The 19305-nt window shown below is 35.1% G+C and overlaps 1 protein-coding gene across 1 annotated transcript in view; it reads left to right on the forward strand.

Annotated features, from left to right (window-relative positions):
• The window catches only part of twr (signal peptidase complex catalytic subunit SEC11 homolog C twr), a 144228-nt gene that overhangs the window by 71443 nt on the left and 53480 nt on the right, over positions 1-19305 (forward strand). Inside the window, exon 4 of the mRNA XM_090396293.1 lies at positions 5352-5471. Within this exon, the coding sequence (XP_090252419.1) occupies positions 5352-5471 (120 nt within the window). The remainder of the gene's footprint in view (positions 1-5351; positions 5472-19305) is intronic.

A 19305-nucleotide genomic window follows, 5' to 3' on the forward strand; every position in this document is an offset into this window, starting at 1 on the left:
ATACTCCGCTCCAGATATTTTGTGTGGCAAAACAATTTTTACTTTCAAAAAGAAGGTACAGCTATGGGCTGACCACTTTCCCTCCCCAATAGCTAACTTTTATATGGAAGACTTTGAGCAACGAACTTTAGAATCAGCATGCCTAAAGCCCAAAATTTGGATCACATAAGTCGATATTTTTGCCATTTGGCCCCATGGTCGCAAAGCACTAAATACATTCCTTAGCCACCTGAACAAACAAACGTATCCAATTCACCATTGAAAAAAATAATAATAAATAACTCTTTCTTCCTTTCCTAGACACATACACTCATCACACATCTTCTCTCAGGCTGTCGCAAACCTACACACACACACAGGCCAATACATACACAAAAAATTCTTACCACCACCACCCAACACAAAAACTAGGTGTCGTAAGCACCCTTAAACACAGAGCTCAAACTATTTGTTCAAATGAGTAAACTCTAAACCATGAATACGAGATCATTAACCTACATTTATAAAAATGGATACAGTAAAAAGACTATTCACAAGAAACAGAAACACCACTAAAAACAATAAGGATTTCATGAATGCCATTGCCATACCTTATCTTAGAGGCATTTAGGAAAAATAGAACACTACACAAATACAACATCAAACCCCTGACAAAATTAAGACACTTACTCAGTTCTTCCAAAGATCCTCTTCCTCACCTAGCCCACCCAGGGGTTTACAAAATACAATGCATGTGTAACCTACCATACATAGGAGAAAAAGGACAAACCATTCCAGTTAGGAAGGACGAACACGTACGACACATTAAATACCTCCATTTTGGAAAAAACGGCCTTTCAGACCATGTGCTCCAGACATACCACAGAATTGATTGGAAAGGTATCAAGTCCCTACACCACCAAAACCTGGTTTGAGAGTAAATTTAAAGAAGCATATGAAATGCTCAAACACAATCATAACCTGAACAAAAATGACTGTCTAACCATTCCAAGAATGTGGAGGACCTATTTGCAACCATTATAGCAGCCAGAACAAGCCGAAGAAAAATCTCAATACAAGAAGACTTGGATTTTTTTTTTAAGCGTTCAGATAGCAACCTGAACTGTACAAGTCCAGAAGAAACTCTTAGTACGGGATCACTTTAGCAGGGTTTTTTTTACCACTAGAGGTCAGGCTAAGTAAAATATCAATTAACAGCATAGATTCACTTTACCTTTGTAGAGTGCAAGAGCATGTAGCTTGTTTTCATATACACACGTATCTTTCTGATGATGACCTCAATACAGCAGTCAGAACGTTATTTTTATTTTTGTTATTTTATTAATAAGTAAAATAATCATTTCAACACGTATTTTGTGTCCCTATATCCTAAATATGAATATTAATATATTAATTTCTATCATTCAGTAACAGTTTTTAATTGGTAAACGATTGTTGTTTGTACCTTGTATTCCCATTTCTTTCATTTGCTTGTTTCTATTCACTGATGTACTGTTATTTTTGGTTCAAAATATCCCTACTTTCATTTTATTAAAGTTAATTACTATGGTTATGTAATTTATCGTTTATAGTCATGCCACAGGTACATTTTTAAAGATTAAAGAAAATGCAAATTATTAGATTAGTAAATATAAACAAAAACGGATGTCTAAATTGATAAAAGTAAATGAGAAAAGAATTAGAGGACGAAGAAAGCAATGGCACAAGATTGGAACATGCCACTTGGCCTAAAATCCATTCTAGGTTGAAGAAAATATTATTCCAACATGGTGGCGGTAGTAGTAGTAATCTCCATAATTTTGCTAAAATCAGTATGGGAATGATGGTTGTGATCAGTAGTATAGCTAGGTTTTTTGGCACCCTTTTGCAAATTCAGAGCTGTGAACCCTTTTTAATGTGACAATTTGGATAATTGATAATATATATTGTCACTCTTGATACCAGCCCAATGACATTGCATTCCTGATTGAAACATTATCAGAAGATAATATTTCAATCTCAGTTCCAATCACACCATACCTTGCATAGGCATAACTCGTCTGATATAATCAACAGCATCCTCCCACTTTATTTTGAGAAACATGCCCTGCCATCTCTATTCCTGTCAGGAGGTCATTCTCATCTGGCCACATCTCACTTATTGCAGCAAAGAATAAGAATGATTAAAATGGCAACATAACAGGAGTCTGCTCGAGAGGAAACTTTCAATGCAAATCTGAGAAAAGTCATTAGAACCAGAAGACTTTTTTGATGAACAATTTGGTGGAGATTCTTCTGATCCATTTCTGGCAAAAAAAAAATCAAAGGTGACATGAAATGTTGCATGTTTAAAATAGTAGGAAAACATTTACTGAGATCACAAAAGCCACAATTTTTAGATATAAGAAACCAGGAGATATGTTTTTTTTCTTCAGTAATGATGTAATCCAGGTGTAAAAGACATGGAAGTAAAGATAAAAATTACGAAAGGCATTTTTGGCAGAAATCCAGAGAGCATTACTGCCATGTATACAGGAAGTTCCGAATGATCATTGGTGTGTGTGTGGGGGGGGGAGCACAGTTGAAATCTTTTCTGGGAATGCACAAATGCCTTTGAGATTAAAGGAGGCAGTGTGTAATTGGAAATATGGATAAATGCTTGAAGCTGAAATTTTGTAGAAAAAGTAGTTATGGTTTTTCCAACTCAAGGTGGAAAAAAAACTTCATTTTGGAATTTGGCTGGAACTAATACTGTGTTTTACTTCTTGTGGCTGTAGTATGAGTTGAAAGTGGGAGAGATGGAATAAAGACAATAAGGCATGAGACTAAACAGGCCATTTGGGCTAAACCTGTGATAAAAAAATTGAGATGGAATATTCAGTGTGTGTGTGTGTGTGTATATGTATGTATAAAACTTAAGAAAATTTCACGTACCTTTTGGAAATGTTGACATCTTCCTCCCACTGCATACCACTACACTCTGTTGTCTCTCTCCAGGTACATTTGGCAGAATAATATCAGCATGATTATTTGATAGCTGATCTTTAATGTCCTGTTAACATATCTATTACGTTCAGTCCAGTATACTGTCTAGCTTACCAATATGCAAAAAAAAAAAAAAAAAAAAAAATCAAACATCTTCAAAAAGAAGAAATGTTATGTCTCTTCACAATGTCTAGTGTAATTCTGAAAAACCTGGAAGCTAACAGTGTTAAATTGTCGTTTATTTTAAATGTTATCATCAAATTAAAATGTGTTCAAATCTTCAATTATATCTTGTCTTCTGTGCCTTTGTAAAACTTAGTTATCTTATCTCGTTTAAACCTTTCTTCTTAACCTTTATTATACATCTGACTTATGACCGCAAATAATAAAGCTCACTTGTGCAAAACTTACAGAACAAAGAAATCACCTCTGACTGGAGCCAATCTCTTTGTCTGACCTACTGGTGTTTATTCTCAACTAAGTTTGGAGAATTTATTTATTTTCTAGCTGCGCCACCAAATTCATGGGTGGGAGGTGAGTCTCCCTCCAAAGAATAACACACAGTAAACTACACGGAACTTTTCTCTCTTAATTCTAAGTAAATCTATCAACTTAAATTTCCTGTTATGCAGTCGTGACAATACCTATTTTTAAGGCTCACACAGATTCGAGTTTAATGAGTAGTGCATTGGATTGGAAATCAGGCAAGTTATTTAAACAAGAAAACAATTTATTTAACATCAGTGAAATGTACAATGGGTCAATTTTAAGTACTAAGTAAATTAGCATATATGCTTCAAATCACAACTAATGACTACATTTACAATTTAGTTCCTCATCATATTCAATTCTAGTAAGACCACGTGTTTATAATTTCTCTCATTAAACTTGGTTATACTCAGATTAATCTTAGATAACATTCTGCAGCTTAAGCAATAGCTATAACATAAAATACACAATGTTTCACTTTAAGTTTTTAGCCAGATCTCTCACATATAACAAAATATTTTAAACTATCAGCATCCCTTAATTAAATCACCGTCACAATCTTTTTCTCCAGTTAAGCAGTGGAAAGATCTTACTTGAACAGAGGTCTGTACTTCTCTGAATGATCCTTGAAATCATCTTCTGTTCCCGTTTGACTTTAGCATTGAACTGGGGTACCTTTTTCTGGGGCTTGTGAGATCCTTTTTAATTATCAGTGCATATCAGGAACTTGGCAGCATGGAAAATCAGCATCTAATTTCTTCTGAAACAGCTTATCTTAGTTGTGTCGGTCCCTCGGCAGTTTTCTATCTGGAACACAGATCTCCGATGGCGATTACAAATTATCTCCGACGATGTTAGCAAAACTCCACTGCCATAGCATGCATCGTAACTTCAGGTCAGAACCCCACATGACCTCAACATCTCGCTGACCCGGGACTGGATCGACTCGAATTTGTACTCCAAGACAAGGCCCCGTTTCGAAGTAGCATACTGCTATTTATCTTCGTTATATGATCTTCATTTTCTTAATTCATCGTCTTCCGGATACTTTGGTGGTTTGCACCCGCCACCCTTGTCAATCAGTGCGATTAGTCGCAAAATCCCCGTGCACTATTGACCCTCGAGGTTTGCAGTTGCCCCAGGTCATTATTTAATACCTTAATCCATCTGGAATTACTGGTGACTAAGAGGTTTCTTAAGACCCAATTAATCTTACCCTTATTTTTCTGTTCTTTTACAAAACCCTTCAAGGTGACAATATTCAGTAATATACAAAAATTATTTCCAAATTAAAAAATATGAAAATATCTCTATTAACCCACAAGTAACTTTTTAGGGAATTTTGTTTACCAGTTAAATCAGTATACAAGAGGTTTTTGAACAAAGTTCCTCGTATACATGATTTTACAACAGTACTTGATTTACTTGGCATAAGCTGTAAACAGTCCTGATTACTGCCTATGCAAAAGTATTATTGAAAATTTGTAATTTATTCCATTTCGGGCTCAATGATATATGTGTAGTATGCTTATCCAAAAGAGATTGAAGGATATTTTAATAATGGAAAATTATCTTTTATTATTATTATTATATGATTTTTATTATCAGTATAGAAAGTACTGTCCTGTGAAATGATAGCACTTACAAGTTGACAGAGCAGTTTTTGTCTGTTAGCATTATTACCTTTTCATAATACATCTGCATATAATAAAAGACAATCTGGAGCATGAGTTGATTAGTGAGCATATAGTGAACTACGTGCCATTATATTCTCCAAGGAATATTTTTGGAATATAACTTTTATACCAATATTATATTTGACAGAATCAAACTTTTAAAATTCCATTATATGTAATTCATGATATTAATTACTGACTTTGCTGTTTTATTCTTTTCAGGGAAGATGGCTCAGTTAAAATTCTTACTAAAGGTGATAATAATTCTGTTGATGACAGGGGTTTATATGCTCCTGGTCAGCTCTGGTTAGAAAAAAAAGATATTGTAGGGAGAGCACGAGGGTAAGTTTTTGTTAAAAACTGTTGAATGTAATCAAGGACATAGTAGGCGAATATGCTGGCTGGTGGTAAAGCCACTAAAGCTATGAGTACTGGTAATAGAATGATTTAGGGCTGCATGTTGAACAAGGCTTTTTCACATTTTCACTTTTTAACCCCCCCCCCTTCATGTAGGGCACCTATGGTTGAGCAGACCTCCCAGTACCAGTACAACCCTTTTCAGTCCTCTTTGTTCTATATATTTCTTACCAAATTTTTCACTGTACTTCTCCATAGGCTCTTTTTTTTTTTTTTTTACTGTCCTGTCTTCCATACTACCATTGCTGGGATCCAATGTTCTTCACTGTCTGCTGTATGGTGCAATCCTTGGACATCTGGGAAGGAGAATTCTAGTAGTCTTGCATCGCTTTGGCAAGACAGGTAGTCCTAGATGTCCTGGCCATGATCAATCTACTAGTGAATAGATCTGCAAGAATCAGTGGTTTTGCAATGTCTTCTACCCTGTGGCCTAGAGGCAGGGCCCAAAGCTTCTTCAGCTAGTATGGCATTTGAGGTAACCCTGGTGTTCTACTGCTGAGCATATTCATAGCTTGCTGGATGGTAAGCATCAGTTGTTTTTGGGATCTCTGGTACTGAACCAAAAAATCCCTTCAGCATGCATTCATCTTCAGTTTTTTTCCAGGAGCCCTGAACACTCCAACCAACTATAGATATCTCAGATATGTAATTTTTTAACAGAAATAATAAAAAAAATCTGACACATACACAACTGACCTGCGACACATCAACAAACACATCCAAATTTATAACACCGATAAACAACAAGCTAAAGGACACTTGCCCCAGTCACGCATGCATGCTCGACCTGATTTAACCTTTGCCCAGAGAACAAAGATGCCAACTCCGAAGACAACTAGAAGAAAAACACCAAAATGGAGACAACAGTTGGACTACAAACAAACCAAACTAGTGCAAAAACCAAGTATGCAGTTACTGCATAGAAACATGCAAGACCCTTGAAGTCATATCCATGCCTCAGAACCTTGCACTTCACAAACATCTGTGGCCTCAATTCCAACCTTAATAGCATCCACTACCATCTGCAGTCCACCAAACCCCACCTACTCTCTTTAACAGAAACTCAAATCTCACCCTCTCCCAGCACTATTCATCTCAACCTTCCAAACTATATACTATTTAACTCCTTTCGACCCAAGGATAGCATCTGTGCATATATCTGCTCTGACATAATCAGGGACACAATTTTACCGTTATTACTCCTAAAGAAGTTCCAAAAGCCAAAATAGTGGCTTCCATTGAATGTGGGATATACAACCTGCCTCCAGCAATAGCCAATAATATTTGATTAGATGTGGCCAACATCCTAATCCATTCTAAGCCTCCCAAAAATAATATCCCACATAAAGAAATCATGGCTCTAAAAGAGCTATGCAATAATAACCACATTACCACAACCAAATCAGACAAAGGAAATGCAACTGTAGTGATGGATACAACAGAATATGAAAGCAAAATGCACGCACTTCTCCAAGACCATTCAACATATCAAATTATAGATTGAGATCCCACCAACTCACAAAAGAATAAGGTGTGCAAGTTATTGAACAACTTCCTGGCCAAAAGAAACAGTCAACAAACTCAAGCCCCTCCTTGTTAAAACCCAGGATATATGGAGCTCCAAAAATTCACAAATAAGGTATACCTTTACGCCTTATTGTAGATAGCATAAAAAGTCCCACATATAAACTTGCTAAACATTTAGCCAAACTACAAGCCATTTGCACAAACAATTCTCCCTCTTCTGTTTAAAAATTCTACCCACCTAAAAAGTATTTTAGAAAACCACATCTTAAAAAGTTCAGATTTAATGATGAGTTTTGATATCCCCTCATTATTCATGAATGTACCATTAACTGAAACTCTTAACTTACTAAATTCACAATTTCCCCCTGATTTATTTCAGCTATTTAAATTCACGGTACAGGCAGGTTATTTTACATGGAAAGAGAAAATATACAAACAATTACATGGGACAGCTAGGGGATCCCCCCCCCCCTCTTAGCCAACTTCTACATAGAACATCTGGAAAAGCTAGCTGTCAACACAGCCACTCTCAAACCTAGTCTCTGGCTATGTTATGTTGATGATATGTTTGCTATTTGGTCACATGGCCAGACACATTGAATACATTTTTAGTGTATCTAAATAGCCAGCATCCTAAAGTTCGCTTTACAATGGAACTAGAAGTCAATGACTGTCAGCACTTCCTGGATACGCTTATCACACGTTTTCCAGAAGGTTCCTTATCATTCTCGGTTTATAAAAACTCAACACATACAGGGAGATATTTAACAAACAATCACACCATCGCCTTTCTCAACCACAATATGGTATCTTTAAAACACTAACCCATAGAGCTAGGGCAATTTGTTCCAATGACATTGCTCTCGCTGCTGAACTTTCTCACCTGTGTCACTCCTTCCTGACCAATGACTATAATCCCCATAAGATATATAAAATACTAAATGCTCCCCAAAAATCCCCCTACTATCTACCCCAGAAGACTACAAAAAAACTATCACCATCCCATACATTAAAGACACATCTGAAATGATATCTAGAGTGCTTAACAAACACCAACTATGCACTGTATTTAAACCTTATGCGAAATTGGCAACTCTCATCCGTTCACCTAAGGACAGATTCTCTCCTTTATCACATCCAAAAGTCTGAAGTGCCCTGTTCGTGTCATTGAGCCTACTATGTACAGACAGGAAGAACTGTGGACATCCACCTGTGAACACAAAAAATATATCCGGCTTTTTCGCTGTGGCAAGTCGGCTCTGGCAGATCGTGCTTTGGATACCCCAGTACACAGGATAAATTGGAAAAAAACAAAGTACTGCACACTAGCTTTTACAAGTCAGAGAGGTTGTTCCTGGAATCAACAGAAGCCTTGAATCATACTCCAAACCTCAACAAGTATGGCTGTGTAAATCTACCAAAGATTTGGAAGACAGTTATCCTAAGACCAAATTAATGTATTTTTTTTTAACTACTGTAGATGGTGCCTAATTAGGACTTTAGTCTTCGTGTTGCATGCTACAATTACTCATACTAGTCCCACTGTTTCACCGGATTGTCTCGCTACTGTAACAGACTTTGTTTGTGTGCTCTAAAGATGCTGGATATATTACCAGCGAAATATTGGCATTTAAGTTAATAGTTATTTTATCAGTTCTGTGTTCGCATCTGTACCGTTAAAATACAATCAACATAACTAAACCCTGGTTCTCCAAAAGATGTGCCAAGGCTGTACAAATGAAAAATCAGGCATACCACCACTGTCTCAAATCAAGAACTCCATCCTTCTTCAATGCCTACACTGAAGCCCAAAACAGATGGAAGAAAATTATCAATGCTTCTAAAAACAGAATTTAAACAGACAAAAAGCAGTAAGCTTGCACCCTGTCCTTGTCCATTTAAATTTGTCCAAATGGCAGCCATGCCTTTTGGTCTCTTGCCAAGGCAATTGGCCGTAACTTTTGTCCTACACTATTCCCACCTCTATCATACACGGATGGCTCAATTGCAACATCACCCATAGAAAAAGCTAATCTCTTAGCTTCACAGTTTGTCTTCAGTGTGCACACAACTGACAATGCCAAATGCCCTCAAGTCATTCCAACTGCCCAACATACAATGCTCCCCTGTATCCTTTTGCCAAAACAATATCATAAACCTGTTGTTAAATTAGACACAAAAAAGTCTCCTGGCCCTGGCGGCTTTCCTCGAATTGTCCTGAAGGTCTGTGCACCAGAACTGGCTCTTATCCTCTACCATCTGTATGCACTCTCTTACTCCATTGATATATATCCCAAAGCCTGGAAACTGACCTATATTCAACCCATTCCTAAAAAGGGTGACAAATCACCGCCATCTAACTATCACCCTATCTCACTCACTTCAGTCCTATCTAAAGTGATGGAGAAAACTCTCAACTCCTAATCTACCTTGAAGGTATCCAGCTATTAAGTGACCACCAGTACGGATTCCGCTGAAGTTGATCAACAGGAGATCTACTCTCGTACATCATCAATCTCTGGACAAATGCTATGGAGAAATTCAGCAAATCCCAAGTAGTTGCACTTGATATCTCTAAAGCCTTTGACTGAGTCTGGCACAAAGGCCTACTAAGCAAACTCCCATCATTTGGACTGTCTCAGGACTTCTGCAGATGGATTGCCAGCTTCCTGTCTGGACTTGCACTATGTGTGATGATAGACAGCTCCCTGTCCTTTCACCATCCAACTAATGCTGGGGTCCCACGAGGTTCAGTTGTCTCGCCGACTCTCTTCCTTCTATATACTAATGACCTGCTTCAGTTGACATCTAACCCAGTGCAGTTTTGCAGATGACAGCACATTACACTCCTCCCTTTCATTTGACCAACCCTACTCTATACAACTAACTTCAACCCACAGAATTTCAATAATAACAATTCTATTTCTGATTTATTTAAATATTTGATTTAAATTTTATGTCAGTTTGAAGTATTCCATTCTCCATCCCTTTGCCACGATTGCCAATAGTAACTGAATTATATCTAGTTTTTTATTATTATTATTATTCCTTTACTTCTTGCAATGTCTACTTCACATTTCAGTATTTGAAATCTATAACTTAATTTTACTCATCAAGAAATGAAATAATCATTCTCTTATCTATCTGAATCCATACTTTTTTTGCTATTTGATTATTCCAACCACTGCTTTCTAGACCAATATTTAGTTGTTTAGAGAATAGCGGTAATCTAAAACTGTATATTTTGCTAACACATTACCTGTTATTGTTTGTACTTACAAAGTCTTATTTGTACATCATGAAAATTAGATAAGAAGGTTAATATTATTTTCTGACCTTAAGAAGGAAGGAACCTGAACTGCATGAAATAATTTTTCTGCACTTCTGGTAATACAGAATCTTATTTTTTTCTTCGCTTTGAATATGTCATAACATCATTTTTTTACTTTGCTGTTTTGTCATCATCATCATCAAATTCCTGCCACATACCTTCAAGGGGTGTACAATATATGATAGTACTACATGACAAAAATTACTTCATTACTAACTTCCTATCTACAATTTTCCTCCAAATCAGTCTTACTTTGTCAAGACTCCAACATTATCAGATCTTATATTTCTATTGTCTAAGGCACTTTCTACTGCATCAATCCACCTATATCTTGGTCTTCCTCTGGGTCGTTTTGCTGCAAACTTGGCCGAGAACATTTGTTTTGCTAATCTTTCCTCGCCCATTTTGTTTAAGTGACCATACCACCTGAGATTAGTTCTGCTAATGCATTCATGGATGTTGACAATGTTAAGTTCTTTCCTAATATCCTCATTTTTAATATGATATTGCCATTGATGCCATCTGTTCACGCCTATAATCTTTCTCAGGACTCTCATATGTGCGGTCTCTAGTCTTTGGTCAAGTGTTTTATTTTCTGACCCAGCTCTCAGATCGATAAGTTAAAATTGACTTGAATACTGTCTTGTATACAGCTAATTAAGTGTTCCGACTAATTTCTCTCTTATTCCATATGAATTTATTCAATTGACTTCCCACCATACCAGCTTTGCTGATTCTGTTGTCTATTTCTATATTTAATTTACCATCTTCAGTAAAAATCATGCCTAAGTAGCTGAAATGTTTTACTTGTTCCACAGATTCTCCATTCACAACACAGTTGACATTTTCGATGATTCTGCCTATTTTCATTGTCTTTGTCTTTTTATTGCTGACCTTCATACCATATCTATTACAACACTATTCAATTTAGTCAGAGAATCTTGCAGATAGCAGAATTATTTAGAAGTATAACATCATCCGCATAAAGCATAGAGCTGACATTAACATCTCCAATTTTGATATCATGTTTAATACCACTTTCCTTCATAATGTGATCCATATAGATAATGTATAACAGAGAGGATAACGTATATCCTTGTCTCACACCAGATTTAACATTAAACCATCTTCCTGTACTTCCTTCAATTCTAACTGCTGACTTACAACTCAAATATAAAGACTAAGTATTGCTTGATATAATGCCCCATTGACACCATATAACTGCAGCGTATCGAATAGCTTCTCTCTTGACACTTTGTCATATGCCTTTTTCAAATCGACAAAACTTAAATACAGATCTTTGTTATATTCCCATGCTTTCTCGACTATTTGTCGTAAAGTGAAGATCTGATCCTGACAGCCTCAATTTGGCCTGAATCCAGCTTGTTCTTCACCAAGCTTTTCTTACACAATTCTTCTCTACCGTTTCTCAAGTATACTTGCATAGATCTTGCCAGGAACACTCAGTAGGGAAATACCTATGTTATTCTCACATTTAGTTTTATTTCCCTTTTTATATATTGGTACTATGAGAGCTCTACTCCAATCATCGGGAATTTGTCCCTCTGTCCAGCCTTTCTGAACTATGCAGTGCAGCCACTGTAAGGCTCTTATACCACCATACTTCAGCATTTCTGGTCGAATATCATCTACTCCTGCTGCCTTTCCACATTTCAAGCCTCTGATGGCTTTTTCTGCTTCAAGTATGGATATGTATTCTTGACTGCATGCCTTGTCAGTGTTTTTTACCACTGTGCTATCATCACTTCTTGTTTCGTTTAGCAGTTTTTCAAAGTAATTACTCCATACTTCAAGGATATCTTTTTCTCCCACTTTCATGTCACCTTTATCATCTCTAACTCCTTTTACAGCACTCTTTCCTTCATTCTTAAGCTTCTGCAACAACCTCCAGAAATATTTTGCCACCTTCTTGATATTTATTTTCTATATTCTTGCCAAAATCCTCCCATGACTTTTGTTTAGCTATTTTTACACAGTGTTTAGCATTCTTGCATTTGTCTCTATATTCGCTAAGAGCACAAGCTGACTTATTTGACAGAAACTTTTGATATGCTTTCTTCTTTTCCTTCACTGCCTCTATAACTTCCTGTGTCCACCAGGGAGTTCTGATTTTTTTTATCCTTGCAGACAACCTCAGCACATGCCTCTCTGGCTGACTCAATCAATGTTTTCTTCAGAGTTTGCCACTGAATCCAAGGTTTAATTCCTGTTCTCAAACTCTTTTATTTTTTCTTCAATAATCTTTGTTTATTTTAGTCTACAGTTCACATCAAATCTGAGAGCTGCTCAACTTTTATTCACTTTAAAACTTTCTTACATGTTATTCTTTTCAATATGAAATTCAATTTTATCTTGCTCAAGATTAGATAGTGATCACTTCCAATTTCAAATCCTCTGTACACTCTGCTGTCCTGCACCAGGGAGAAAACATCACTATCAACAATAACATAGTCAATGAGACTTTTTGTATTCCTTGCCTCTTCTCTCCATATGAATTTGTGCACATTTTTATGTTGGAACATGGTGTTAGTAATAACCAGTCCATGTCCTGATCAGAAATCTAACAGATATTTGCCATTATTATTAGCTTTACTCTTTTCTCCAAATTTTCCCAAAATATTTTTGTATGTCTCACAATCATTTCCTACTCTGCTATTTAGATCCCCAACAGGGACCAACTTTTCCTTTTTCATTGTGTCAGTTGCTTTTTCTAAATCCTCAAAAAATTCCTCCACTTCTACCTTAGTAGAACCTTCTGTGTGACCATAGGCACAAATAAGTCTCATTGTCCAGTTCCCCATTCTCATATTTGCCCACATTACTCTACTTGAGACTGACTGCCATTCAAGAAGATTAGCCTCGTATTTTGTGTTGAATTCTATGGCTACTCCTTCTTTTCCTTGATTGTTATTGCCTGAATATAACATTTTGTATTTATTGCTCAGAGAGATCTCACCAGTTTTGGCTGTTTTTTGTTTCAGTCACCACTATTATGTTGATCTGGTACTTATCTAATTTCTCATCTAGCTCCATATCTTTGCCATTTAGGCTTCTTGCTGTTTTGTAATAAATACAAATATTATTAGCTTTGAAAATTTCTAATTTGTTGCACACACTACTGTGAAAGTGTAATAGACAAACTTTCACCAAACTATTCTCTTTTTATTTACTAAACACAAACTTATAATAGGGAAATTTCAAAAACCAGTTGCATTAGGCTCGATTGTGGTGCACAGAATGTTTCAAAAATTAAGAAATAAAACATCTCAGAGAATGATTTAGCTTAATATTCAGAAATATTTGGAATATAATTTAGGCATCTTAGATATAAATACCAAACCAGAAATTATGAACCCATATCACATCAGTGCTGTGTGTTGGCAAGTTCACATTATTATTTATTTTCGTGAAATAATTTACTTTTCAATTGCCCTGATAAAAACTGTGATTTCATGAAAAACAGAATTTGAGTATTAGGAGATAACATGAGCATCTTCTGCTGAAGGTTACTCTTAAGGTATTTGGAAAATTTTATGTTTTAATAGTTTTTCTTTCTTTTCATTAGAAATAAAACTTTTATAATAACAGTGAAACTTAATCTTATTTTATTAATTTTTCCGGAGTGATTGAGAATATTAAATTATTATTATGTAACTGTTGTTACTGTCACTATGCTGTTATTATAGAATACAATTTAGAATATGATAACACATATTTTCTGAGATAAATTGATATGTACATGTAAAGAGTCCCTTTATCGCACATTTACTAAAGTTTTACTACTTCTGCTCAACAATAATAATAATGCTATGTTTCTATGTTTTATATTCTGAAAGTAGCCATATTTCTTGTTTTTCCCTTCAGTGATGTAAAACTTGAAACTTGGTGTGTGCTAGAAACTCTTCTAAGTCTTTTGCATTTGCTAGTTGTGGAAAACTTGAACTGTGAGGATTTCACAGCTCATCCAGAAAACTTTGCTGTGTAAGAACTGTGACATTAAATTTTTTTTTATATAAACACCACTTCTAAAACAATAGAAAAATTATCCCAATTTCATCCACTTTTAGAAATTAGGACACTTCCCCATGCAAAAGAAACAAATTTACCGGCAAACATGTCTTTCACAGATATGAGTATGTGGTCAATAGTATATGCCTCTAATGCAGATGTGAGGAGAGTGCGACAGTTTTCTTCGGTGGAAAACCTGGGTTTGATACCTATGTAGTACTATGAGAACCTTCAACCGGGGTTTTGAACTGAAAATAAGTTAGTCTCATACTGAGATGATGGTTTCCCCCTACCAAGAAGTCATGTTTTTCAGCAAACAGGCAAAGCACTGGAAAGTATCAAACACACGGTGTACTTGCCTCATAGTTGCTTCTGCATAATTCCAATCAAAACAAAATCATGACCTTAGTCAACTCAGTCATTTACCTGCTTGAGGCAACTTAGCTTGTGTAGCCAACTGGAGAGAGTTGCTTTTTTTTTTTTATTATTATTTTATTTTATTTATTTTTTTTTACTAAGTGACTTCAGATTAGAATCCTTAACGCTAGCACAAATGTTTATGAAAATATTTAGGTGATGAATGAATTTGGTTCTGTGAATAGCATAGTGCAAGGCCATCACCCAGTTTGGAAAAACATGTTTAGTCTTATCTCCGATGTTAATTACATATGGCATTAACGTGTTATAAATTTCTAAACTTTTGTGGTTGTGGATATAAAAGAAAAAAAAAACATTTGCACCTAGAAGGAATGTCCTGATGGTTCTTCCTATTTTTATTTGATTGACTCAAAAAGGTACTATTATCCACTTCGAGAGGAACAGTATATTTAATTTTGGTATCAGAATATTCAAAATTATCTGGTATAATTACTTTCGAAAAATTTGTAATCTGGAAAAGGACTGTTTTGATGGTCCTGTAAGCGAACATTTTTGTTTTCATCTGTTCACAATTTATATATCTTGAACAGTATGGAACTCCCTAAAACAAAGCTGAATGCACAAATCACTTTTACATTCAGGACATCAGATTATTGTCTCCTTTCTGATTTTTTTTAAGAAGACATGACATTTGTGTACAGTTTTTTTTTGGGGGGGGGGTGAAAAAGTTTCTGAGAAATGGTTAGAATTAGCAGTGCTCAACTACAGAAAAGTCTGAAAGGATTGTCTGTTTTTCAACTTATTGAAGAAAGACAGTAAACTTGTAGCATTGCTTTCGTGATTTCTACTCTAATCTGGATATGTTATGATAGACTTATGTTTTCTTGTACAGGAGGAAATTGTTTCAAATAATAAAATCTAATATGTCAAATGCCTTTTTTGTAATATTTTTTATGTTTTCCTCATTACAGAGTAAAATGATTGCTACTGATTGCATGTGTGCACTCCTGCCATAGTGTCGTATGTGCACAGCAATGGGTTTGTCTTTTTTGAAACCATGTTTCTCCATGAATTCCATTGATGGGTCATGCAGGGAAGATAACGGAAAAACATCTTTTTCCTGTGTAAGCAAAGGCTTTCCCTCACTGATAAGCTCTGATTTAACCCTTTGACAGTTTTCCTGATGGCCAATCCAGTGGCATGTCTCGCTTTTTTGCGTTTAGGTACAGTAATTACCTGTACAATGCTGTAAAAGCAAATCAACAATTTCTGGAACATATAGTAGTTATTCATTGTAACTCTGGAACCTTTCCCCAGTATAGAGAGATTACTAATTCCATTGCATGCATCGACAAGGGAAGATCTGAATGTTTATCATGCTTGCGTACAGATTGCTTTCCCATTTAAGATTTAAAATCACAAACATATCCGCTTTGCAAAGCATACATTTGCTCTCTTTTGGGGAATGTATTGCCTACATTTCAGTCTGCCTTTGAATCATCGATACGTTTCTCTCTCTCTCTCAGGAATGTATAGTGATATAAATTCCTGGTGAATTTTCATTGGAAAGTCATAAATTTTGTTGATGACTGGGCAAGGATGTGTTGCATGATCATATTCCTCATTATTCTGAAAATGTAAATACTTCATGATGAGACAGAATTGTTTTTCAGTCATGACATCAACAAAAGATTGATATGTTCAGAATTCATTCTGTAGACAAATACATTTTGAGAATGGGTTTTTTCATGATACTGTGCACACTCAAAAATGCTATAAAGGTAAGTAGCATGTTGATATCTATTGCACTCGTTTACTGCGAGAATGGTGGCTGTATTCAACTTGCTAATGTTGTTGACAAGCATAAAGGTAAGTCTGTTTCACTATGAAGAGAAGAATATCAACGTCTAGAACTGGACAGAAGAAGCCTAAAAGTTTGCTGTGTCAAAGTCTTCAGTAATGCCTGGCTTACCTGTGAATGGAAACTGTGGACAAGCTGGTGTGTTTAGTAACAATCACCCATCTTGCATAAAGACATCTAAACAATAAGCAAAATTTCCCTCATCAGTAAAGTAAAAGTTACTTGAAAGGCAAAGGCTCCAACTTTTCTGCATCTACCAAACTATTCTTTTTTTACTCTTTGCTTTCTTTTGGGGAATATATTGCTTACATTTCAATCTCTGCCTTTGAATTGCATAAGGCAGATTGAAAATATTGCATAGTTTCCCTAATATCATGGAATTTATGATAATCAGGAAATAGTATAAATGAGAAATTAAACAAAATTTGCTAATTTATAATAATCACAATTTAATTTTGGCAACAGAATATTAAAAATTATCTGGTACAACTACTTAAGAAATATAACGAATTCCAACAGAAAGGAAATTGCACAGATTATGTTATAAAGATTATACATTATCTGATTTCAAGATTTATGTATAATTCTCTATAAAGCAAAATTGTAAAAGTGCAAATCTTACGCAGTCTGTAAACTAATCTTCGAACTAAGATTATGAAGAAAAAATAAAGAAAACTTAATTCGAAACAGTGGGGGGCTTTTTTTTTTTTTTAATTTGGATTTTCATTAATATATAAAATAATTGTTTGACAAAAATAATTATCTTGACTCAAATACTGGTAGAATAAAATGTATTGCCGACTAAGATAATTAACAAAAAAATTTATAATGATATATTGGTATTATAAGATGATACAATATTTAAGTGAAGATAGCATGAAAGGATCTTATTCTGCACTGGCATTAAAACTATACAATAAAAGAAGTAGGAAAAATAAATATAACTTGTAGGTATGTAGTCTAATATAACTGAGATTCCAGTTACCAAGCAACTGCATTCCTTGCCATAGGTAACTGAACATAACCATATACGCGAGGTAATCTGCTTAAGTGTTCTCCTCAGCGTAAAGGATTATCACACCTTGTAATGGACACGACAGCCAAATTGCACTTCTTATTCGTGTTCTTTCAACATGGGGTTTGAATCATATCCGGGTTCTGCTGGATGGTTAAAAATAAAACTATCAAAGACTGGAGACCACATGTAAGAGTTTGCAAGAAAATAAATGTGTGAACAGCTGGTACATATCAGTGGCAGAATTATTAAAAATGAAATTGTTAGGAAGATAGAGCATTGTTAATTATTCAGGAATGTAAACAGAGTTAATCTCGGGTGATTTGCTTTTCTTTTTTATTTTAGTAAACATAAGGTTAACAAAAGTGGTATTTGATGGCATGAAAAAGACCATGGCATCAAATCAAATTCTAGTTTGTTTGATGCAATTAAAATGAACAGCACTTCCCAAACTGTGGGCTGCGCCCCTCCCCCTTTGGGTCATTAGATATGTTGGGGGGGGGGGTGAAATGATGTTAACAAATTTAAAATGTTTTAAGACTGCCATGTCAAATGGTATGTAAGATGCTAAAAAGGTAATATTTGCATTTGATTTTTGCAATATTCACTGTGTATGTTTTGTATTGAATATAAATACAATAAATATTATAATAATATGTTATATGTCTGTATTATGATTTTTTTTCCGATGGGGCCATGAAATATTTTAATTTTTGCAAGGGGGTCTTTACATCCATAAGTTTGGGAAGTGCTGCCTTAGAGCAGCGCTTCTTCCCAAACTGTAGGCCACTGCCCCTTTGTGGGCTGTTAGTTTTACTGAGGGGCCATGAAATAATGAAAACAAATTTAAAATGTTTTAAGATTAAGTGTGCCATGTCAAATGTGTATGTAAGATGATAAAAATATAATATTTCATTTGATTTTTATGATATAGGCTTTGTATGTTTTGTATTGAATATAAATACAATAAATATAATAATATATGTGTGTATTACGAATTTTATTTCGATGGGGGTCGTGAAATATTTTAATTTTTCCAAGGGGGCCTTTACATCCATGAGTTTGGGAAGCGCTGCCTTAGAGGACCAAAATATCTGAAAATAATAGTACCTTTACAGATGGACTAATTTGTTGAGGAAAAGTTTCAGTAAGAAGTTAGTAATGTAAAGCTTTGTTGTATACCATAGTATCTTGTACACTCCTTTTAGATGTTTATCAGGAAGATTTCTCTAAGGTGTAATAAATATATAAATTTGGTAAAAATAAGAAAATATCTGAAGTGCAATTAAAAGAAATTAAGTATCTCCATCACTATACTGTTGCAAGATAACATTCACTCCTCTCTGCTGATATACAAAGAGGAGCAGTCAAGTAGGCATTTTTATATTAATAACTAGAGATATAGCCCTTATCCACAAAAGAGAAAGAAGTATTTTACACAAGGTATAAAATACTACTTTTCCTTGCTTGAAGAGGTTGGTTTAACCTATAGCACATATGCTGTAAAATTATCAGATTCATTCCTGATATATATTTGATTTTTAAGTTGTATATTGCCAAAATCTGTATTTTTTTTTTTCTTTTAAATATTCTGTTAGAAAATATCTAAAGTGAGTTT

This window comes from Typopeltis vanoorti, chromosome 8, assembly GCF_054136105.1.
Source record: "Typopeltis vanoorti isolate ZY-2024b chromosome 8, IOZ_Tvanoo_1.0, whole genome shotgun sequence".
NCBI lineage: Eukaryota > Metazoa > Arthropoda > Arachnida > Uropygi > Thelyphonidae > Typopeltis > Typopeltis vanoorti.